Below are 9405 nucleotides of genomic sequence, written 5' to 3'. Positions count from 1 at the left end.
AACACCTGTGTTTGAGGCATGAAGAGCTGGCGTACTCCAAGCAAGACATGCTCGAGATCGTGCCAGTACATGAATAAAAAATGCTTTCATATGAACTAGATATGATTTTTCAAATCTAATTCAAAATCTGATGAGAAAAAATGTTTGTAACCCTTGCTCACTTTTTCTGGTATAACTTGAAAATTACAAGGTTTTTTGAATGGGTCTTGTTACATTAAAAACTAAACTTAGAGAGCTGTACAATAATAAGTCATTTGCCTAATTTGAGTTTAAATTTGTTAGAGTAAAAGCCCAGCCCACTGAAGACAAATCTCAGCCCAACACTTTATCTTTTTAGTCTCAGTTCTGCACTTGCTATACACGTGACACACTCACACATTTGCCGATATAAACGGCACTGTAGCTCTTTTTGAAAGGTGAAAAAGATGATTATCCATTTTTTCTTATCGTAGCTTGGGTCTTTGTTTTCCATTATGGTACCAGAGCTTCACGCTTCCCCATTTGTTGCAGGTCTTGATTTTCGAAAATGGCTTCCTCCACGCCATCTTCCACCTCGTCAACTTCGGCCACTTCTTCCATCTCTACTACCAGTTCTGCCTCTACTTTTGTTCCGCCTCATTTATCCCCCATCTCATCTTCTCCATCTCATTTTATTTCCATCAAACTCACAAATGATAACTATAGTATTTGGAAAGCCCAGATGGTTCCATATCTCCATGGCCAACAACTTTATTCTCATCTTGATAGCACCTCTCATCCTCCTCCTATGCTTCTTGACAATGGTGTTACCAATCCTGCATATATCTCATGGTTTCAAAAAGATCAATATATTCTCTTTGTTTTAATCTCTTCTCTATCTGAACCTTTAATGGGTCAATTCATCAAGAACAAGACAGCGCAGTCCATGTGGGAGGCTCTTGAAAGATCCTTTGCTCAAAAATCACAGGCTCGATTTCTTCATCTCCATAGTCAACTTACCCAGCTCAAAAAGGGGTCTGAATCTGTCTCTGAATATTACAAACGTGCCACACTACTTGCTGAATCACTAAGTATTGCAGGACGTCTAGTAGATGATCTTGATTTCATTTTGTATTTGCTGAATGGTTTGGGCTCAGATTTTGAATCCATTGTTGCTTCTCTGACCATGAAAACTAATGAACTTTCTCCTGAAGAAGTTTTAAGCTATCTTCTCATTCATGAAGCAAGGCTCAATACTTTATTTGCCCCCTCAGTTATAGACATCTCTGCAAATGCTGTTACCAGGCAACCTTTTTTTTCGCACTAGAGGACGTGGTGGTCGCTTTAACTCACGTAGGCGAGGACGCTTTGGATGCGATAGAGGGAGACTTTCTACTTTTTCTTTTCCTGGACCACACAACTCCTTTTCAGGCCCACACAACTTTTCAACCTCTTCTAGCACATATTGTTCTCTCTGCACTCGTTCTGGCCATGCTATTCAGAACTGCCCCCACCGCTATGATCATGCCTACCAAGCACCTCCGCCACCCTCCTTGGCAGCAACCCACAATACCTCTCTCTACAGCATACCAGACAACAACTGGTATTTTGATACTGGGGCCACCCATCACATGACCTCCAATTTGGCTAATCTTAATCTGGGTTCAAAACCTTACAGAGGCCTCGACCAAGTTAGTATGAGTGATGACTCAACCACTCCTATTGCTAACACTGGAGCTGGATTGCTTCCTCTTCCTTCTCCCTCTCCTAACATCCATGGCATTTACCTTCTCTCTGACCTCTTACATATCCCATCAATTTCCAAAAACTTAATTTCAGTTTCTAAATTTTGTTTAGATAATTACGTTTACTTTGAGTTTTACTCTTCTCATTTTGTTTTGAAGGACCTCATCACCAAGCAAACTCTTCTTCAAGGACCAACTAAGCATCTTCTTTATCCATCAAGTCCTCAGGCGTGTCTTGGAATCAAAACATCACCAGACCAGTGGCATGCTCACCTTGGGCACCCAGCACGAAGATTAGTTCAGTATGTTATAACTAAATACTCCCTTCCCACACTTAGTTCTTCTATTTCTTCTTCTTGCCCGGCTTGTAGAACCTCCAAGAGTCATGTTTTACCACACTCTCCCTCTACCCACCGATCTCCTTTTCCTCTTTTTCTTGTTTTTAGTGATGTTTGGGGTCCAGTCCCTATTTTATCTTGTTCTGGTTATCGATATTATGTATCGTTTGTTGATGATTTCACTCGATTTACATGGTTTTACCCTCTTCGTGCAAAGTCTGATGTCTCTAAAGCCTTTGTTTTATTTCAAAAACATGTGTTGAAAACTTATTTAATGCTAAAATAAAATTTCTGCAGTCTGATAATGGAGGTGAATACCAAGCATTAAGTCATATTCTAAAATCTCAAGGCATTGGTCATCGCCTGACCTGTCCATATTCTCATGCTCAAAATGGGACTGTAGAACGAAAACACAGACACATTGTTGAAACAGGATTAGCACTTCTTCATCATGCTTCTTTACCTCCAACATTTTGGACTCATGCTTTCGCCACTACTGTTTATCTCATCAACCGTCTTCCTTCTGTCTCTCTCAACTACAAAGTCTCCATATCAACTCCTTTTTCATTATAATCCTGATTATAATTTCTTAAAAGTTGTTGGTTGTGCATGCTAGCCTAATCTTCGTCCCTATGCTCCAAATAAATTAGAGCCAAGGTCTACTCTCTGCATTTTTATTGGATATGCAACTGATCATCATGGTTATCTTTGTTTTGATCCCAAGACACGACGCATATACATCTCTCGTGATGTAATTTTTGATGAAAACAAATTTCCTGCAGCTTAATCCACTACTATTGCCTTACCCACGTCCTACTCTCCCACTTTCGCCTTTTTGCCCAACATTTATATCTCACAGCCTAACCCCAACCCCGTTCAATTTTCTCATAATAATAACAATAATAATAATACTCCTCAGTCCTCATCTCTTAACCTGCCCGACCCTCATACTTCTCTCCATTCACCCATGTCTTCTGCCTCTTCTTCGCCTGACAGCTCTCTTGCCTCTCTCTCTCCTCCTTCATCTCCTTCTCCACCACCTCGTATGCTTACCAGGACACAAACTCACAGCCTACACCCCAAACAGTTCACGGATGGTACGATTCCCTGGCCACCACCCAAATCTCACCACACAACTCTTCTCCCGATTTGCCACACCAATCTCTCCACTCCTGATGTCCCCACTACAGTCACTTCTGCTCTTCGTATACCCGAATGGCGTTTTGCCATGGAAAGTGAGCTCAAGCCCTTCTCTCCACTCAAACTTGGTCTCTTGTTCCTCCACCACCACACAAATATAGTCGGTTGCAAATGGGTCTTTCACAACAAATTTCGCTCTGATGGGTCTCTTGAAAAGCACAAAGCTCGTCTTGTAGCCAAAGGATTCCACCAATCACCTGGAATTGATTACACTATACTTTCTCCCCAGTTATTAAGCCTGTGACAATTAGACTCTTGCTATCTTTGGCAGTCTCAAAGGGATGGACAATGAGGCAAAGATGTGCAAAATGCTTTCCTTCATGGCATGCTAACTGAAGAAGTCTACATGAGTCAACCACCCGGATTCAAGCACCCTCTATTTCCCAATCATGTGTGCAAGCTTAACAAATCTATTTATGGTCTCAAACAAGCTCCTCGCGTGTGGTTCTCCAAATTAAGCACTTGCCTCACTCAACTTGGGTTTGTTCCCTCTAAATCTGATACTTCTTTATTTTCTAGGATTTCCGTGTCATCCGCTCTTTATATTTTGGTATATGTTGATGACATACTACTCATTGGGTCTGATTCTACTGAGATATCTAATTTAATTGCTACTTTGAGTCATCAATTTCCTATCAAAGATCTTGGATCTTTGAGCTTCTTTCTTGGAATTGAGGCACAAACCACTCGTGAAGGGCTATTCTTATCCCAGAGGAAATACATTGTTGATTTGTTAAGTAAAACAAAGATGTTAAATTGTAAACCTGTTCAAACACCTATGGCTGCCTCAACTAAACTTTCTGCTGTTGATGGCTCTTCTTTTCCTGATATCACTTTGTTTAGGAGTACTGTTGGTAGTCTTCAATACTTGTCATTCACAAGACCAGACTTGTCTTTTGCTGTCAATAAAGTCTGCCAGTTCTTACATGGTCCTAAAGATAGTCATTGGAAAGCTGTGAAGAGAATATTGAGATATTTACGCCATACTTTGGACTTTGGCATTCTCATTAGAAAATCAAATTCTCCCTCTTTAATTGCCTTTGCTGATGCTGATTGGGCTGGTTGTCCAGATGACAGACGCTCAACCGGTGGTTTTTGCATCTTCTTTGGTTCAAATCTTGTGTCTTGGAGCTCCAAGAAGCAGCAAACTGTGGCTAGATCTTCCACTGAAGCGGAATATAGGTCCTTGGCTTTAGCTACTTGTGATTTGATTTGGATTCAAACTTTACTCAAAGAATTGGGTATCCCTCTATACACATGTCCAACTCTATGCTGTGACAACATTGGAGCCACTTATTTAGCAGCAAATCCAGTTATGCATGCAAGAACAAAACATATTGAATTGGATATTACCATTTTGTTAGAGAAAGAGTAGCTGCCAAAAACTTGCACATCACCTTTCTCTCATCAAAAGATCAATTATCTGATATTTTTACCAAACCTTTGGATGGCTTTCGTTTTGAGTCTCTCAGATCAAGCCTCACTGTTCACTCACTCCCGTTTAGCTTGAGGGAGGCTGTTAGAGTAAAAGCCCAGCCCACTGAAGACAAATCTCAGCCCAACACTTTATCTTTCTAGTCTCAGTTCTGCACTTGCTATACACGTGACACACTCACACATTTGCCGATATAAACGGCACTGTAGCTCTTTTTGAAAGGTGAAAAAGATGATTATCCATTTTGTCTTATCGTAGCTTGGGTCTCTGTTTTCCATTAAAATGAGAAATTATATCTTTTCAAAAGTTGCTTTGTTCAGAGTCTAAAAAAACAGAGTGTAGCAGAGTGTTTAAGTAGCACATAATGAAATTCAAATTTGTTGATATAAATTCTAACTTACATTAATAAACCATAATTAAAATTTAAACTGCTAAAAAGAAATAAGTATATTCAAATTTGATGTGTAAAAGAAAAAAAGTTGAATTTGTTGCATCAAATTCAAATGTTCCTGAGTATATTCAATTTTTTTGCCGGCAGAGTACATTCAAATTTGGTGTAAGAAAATTTTGATTTCCTAAATCAAATTTGATTTGCTTGCTATTTTTCTTATCATATTAAAGCTTAAATTTCATCAGATATGACTTTATCAGTCGAAATATAATTAGGTAAATGACTTATCATTGAATAAACTATTTAAATCTAGTTCTAATGAAATAAAATCCATTAAAAAATTCTTCATATTTGTAAGGCTATGATCAAAATTGTGAACAAAAGTAATAATGTTTTAGCTTTGACCTTTGATTACTGTTGTTATAATATCTCACAAACTGTAAATATTTTTAAAAGTGAAACGTATTTGATATAAATATAGACACAATAAGCTTTTTAATCACATCTATCTAAATAATAGAATTCTACAACATCACTGTTTTATCAAAACGTTTCTGACTTTTGCTCAGTGTCTTGAAAATAAATTTCAAATACAAGGATTTATTTGTTTTTGGAAAACTACGCTTGCTAGCTGGATCAAACCCAGATATAAAGTGTCACAAGGCGCATCTAGGCACCATCAGGCCAAGAGGCCTTTTGACAAATACAAAGTTTTTAAACGAGTCTTATTATATTAGAAATTAAACTTAGAGAGCTTTTCAATGATAAATTATTTGACTTATTTAAATTTAAATTAACAAACGTATGTCCTCTAAAAATTCAAATTTTAATTCACGTTTCCAATGCTTACCAAAAATGTCATCACTCAAAAATTTTTCATTCCATTCATTTATATTTCAACGAAGTTTTTCTATCAAATGGGCCGGAGGGATTTATCCTGATCAATTTTCCCAATTTGTAATTATCACCTCAAATAAATGAGCGTACGTACTAAAAAGCTACTCCTATAATTTCAAATGTGTGGGGTCCAAATGCGTGGATATATATGGATTGGACATGTAAAATTACACAGTAGAAACAGAGCTAAGATGGATAAGTACATACAAACTTGAATGTGGAGCACAGTTACATGTGGACTAATGATACATACCAAAAAAGCTCCATAACTTTGAAGATTATCAAGGAAGTGGGATTGGAGATGGAGGGATTGGAATATGTTTCAAGCCTTCCAACATCAGTATCACATTCTTCATGGAAGGACGTAGAGACAAGTCCTCTTGAACACACCATAACGCCACCTTCACCATTCTCTCCAGTGTCATCCATTCTACATCTTCATCCACTACAAGTTTCTTCAACTCCCCTTTCACAAAACAATTATACACCCAACTTGAGAGCATTATTTCCTCCTCTGAAGGAACATTCACATCTATATTCCTTCTGCAACATATGATCTCTAACAGCACCACGCCATAGCTGTAAATGTCAACTTTTATAGATGTCGATGCATCTTTTTGCCGTTCAGGTGCCACATAGCTACTGGTTAATTCATTGATACTTCTGGTTCTTGAATGTTCTGGCATTGATGATAGCCTTGCAAGTCCAAAATCAGATATTTTTGCCGTCCACATTTCATCCAAGAGGATGTTTTGAGGCTTGATATTGCAATGGACAATACAAACTTCACATTCTTCATGCAGATATAGGATTCCTCTTGCTATATCCAATGCGATTTTGACTCTTTGTTTCCAAGATAGATGCATCTCAACCTTGAACAGAAAATCTGCCAGAGATCTATTGCTCATGTATTCATAAACAAGAAACTTTCTTGAACCATCAATACAGTAACCAATGAGTTGAACCAGATTTCTGTGATGAGTTCTAGCGATTGCAGTGATTTCAGCTTGAAATTCTCTTTCTCCTCCATCAATGACAATGTCTAGTTTCTTCACTGCAATCCTTCTGTTGCTTTCTCCAATTGTCCCTTTGTAAACCACCCCAAAAGATCCTCTACCAATGTCTTCTGTGAAATTTCCCGTTGCATTCACCAATTCATCAAAGGCAAAAGTTCGCAAACCACAATCCTCAGCGAACCCCAAATTTTCGCTACTGGTGGAGAGGTTTGTGTATGAATAGACTTTGCGCATGTAAATGAAGAAACTAGATATTGCAAAGACCAAGCAGAGAAATGAAATCGAACCTAGAGTAATGATCAGAGTAAAAATCAGATTTTTCTTGTCATCAACAAGAACCTCTGGCTTCTTTACATTTAGGGGAATCTCATTTGTTGAAGGCAACTTGAAGAGGGCTCTGGTTGATACATTATTATTAATTCTGCCAAATCTAAGCGGAAGCCTAAACATTTTGCAGATTCCATCATCATGTAACGCTGCCCCACAATTACAGTCTTCATTGCAAGACTTCCCACAAGCTTCTATTTTCATGGGCATGGCCAAATAAGGAATAAGACCCCATTGCATATGTTGGAATGGCTTACTAACATTGTATACCATCTTTGGATCTTTACTAGTTTTACAGTCATACTGGCTGGTTGGTTCACAGTCCAAAAACATGCTTTCATTCACATTATTGACGGGTGTGAATCCAGGATAACAATGACAAACAACTTTGCCAGAGATGGAGGAACAATAACTGTTGAAGCCACAAAAACTTTTGACATCACATTGATCAAGAAGATTACGCCACACAATAGAGACAGTTGATTTGGCATTCCTCTCAAATCTGTGCACATAAAATCTAAATATCCCATCCACATCAAGTGTTGCACGGTAGACTAGGCTTGTGTTATACCCAGTAATGTTACTATGCCCCAAAACCCTTAAAGTAGTGTTGCTTCTATCAACCAAGCAAAGAAAGCCTGTAAGATTAAGAGAAAGCGAGACATACCCAGAAGTCATGGAGGCATAGTAAGCATCATCTCTCCTTCGATTGTTTACAGGGTAGGCCACAAGATTCCCATCATCCTGCATGATGAGAATGAAGTTTCCACTCGTGTGGTCGGATTTGGACAAAGAAGAGACCAGATTTTGTTGAGGAGATAAAGTTTGACCTCCTAATATGGTGTCGGTGGGGAGATCGAAGCTTTGCCAGATAACACTTTGATTCTCATCATAAATCACGAAATTGCCCGAATCAAGCATAGACGCTGAATGTGCAGGCACTGCAAATGACGCATTAGTAATGGATGTTCTTATCCCAGTCTCGTTAAGCAGAAGGCCGTCTTTAGTTAACTCGATCACAGAATCTGATGATAATGGTGGACTGTTGCGATAAGCAGTCCATACAGTTATATTCTCAGGTTCGTGGCTCAGCCATATTCCAACAACAAAGGCTTTACCTTGAGGATAAAAGCCGAAGGCGAAATGACCAGAGGGTGACAGCCATGAAGTAGAATTTGATTCTGGGGAGAGCCAAGAACCCAAACCAATGATGGTTGGATCATTGATTTCAGCTATAACTTGGTTTGCAGAAAGCACTGCGAAGACCAAGAACAGAGTTATGGAAGCCGCCATGTGGGTTTTGGGGAAGGAAGGGAAAACAGATGGATCAGAACTCAGAAGAAACGAATGAAATTAATTTGCTTTCAGCTGCAAGGTGAAAGAGGGACACCGGCGTAATTATGCAAACGAGTGACGACTTTGACTTGCTTCATGCATTGACCTGAGAATTTATCGTAATAACGCGGAGAAAAGTCAGAAAAGTCATGGAATTAGAAAAAGAAGAAGAAAAAAATGGATTTAACCAAAAAAAAAAAGTGTGGAAAATGATAGAAACCGAGTGAAGACTTGACTTGCTTGCTGCGTGTTGTGTGTTCTTCTACACCAATAGGAACACAAGAATCTGGAAGCAATACGACTAAAGTAAATTTCAGCGAAGCAACGACGGGTAGAAGAAACAAACTGACAAATTTGCTAATAAATGATGGACAAATTTGCAAAGTTAATGAGGAGAGATAAAAAAAGGATGCTTTAAATTAATGGATTTATGGAAATATGAATAATTATAAAAATATAAAATAATTTCTCTAAATTAAATAAAGTAAGTAAAATTGTCTCATAAATAAGAGCAGAGGGAGTACTTGATAAAAAAATGCCCTATAATTTTAAATGAAGGGAGTAATACTTTTTTTGGGGATCTATTTGAAGTTGAGGCACAGAGACTTAAGGGATAGAATTTTCTCTTGGGGATTGGGTGTAACAGAAATAAGTTACTTCCTTATAACATGGTGAATCAAGATTTTTAAAGAAGATGTACTCATATTTAGTGTCTAATAATTTGAATAGGGTACTTATGTATAGGGAAAAAAAACAAAAGAAT

General features: G+C 38.2%; 1 protein-coding gene across 1 annotated transcript; it reads right to left on the bottom strand.

Moving 5' to 3' along the window:
• Positions 1 to 6052: 6052 nt before the first annotated feature.
• LOC114758799 (G-type lectin S-receptor-like serine/threonine-protein kinase LECRK1) lies at positions 6053 to 8600 on the bottom strand. The gene is made up of 2 exons (XM_028947887.1): positions 6189 to 8600; positions 6053 to 6155 (listed from the first exon to the last, which is right to left on the bottom strand). Exon 1 carries the CDS (start codon positions 8598 to 8600, stop codon positions 6246 to 6248), a length of 2355 nt encoding a protein of 784 aa, XP_028803720.1. The 3' UTR covers positions 6053 to 6155; positions 6189 to 6245.
• Between the last annotated feature and the right edge of the window lie 805 nt (positions 8601 to 9405).

Source organism: Neltuma alba, unplaced genomic scaffold (genome assembly GCF_004799145.2).
Source record: "Neltuma alba isolate B1F8T4 unplaced genomic scaffold, ASM479914v2 tig00010747_pilon, whole genome shotgun sequence".
NCBI classification, from domain to species: Eukaryota; Viridiplantae; Streptophyta; class Magnoliopsida; order Fabales; family Fabaceae; genus Neltuma; species Neltuma alba.
The sequence above is the reverse complement of the archived record's forward strand: the minus strand, read 5'-3'. Positions and strand labels throughout refer to the sequence as shown.

What these genes read in the sequence shown, in the direction of transcription:
- LOC114758799 (XM_028947887.1), bottom strand. Translation starts at nt 8,600, where the DNA reads ATGGCGGCTTCCATAACTCTGTTCTTGGTCTTCGCAGTGCTTTCTGCA.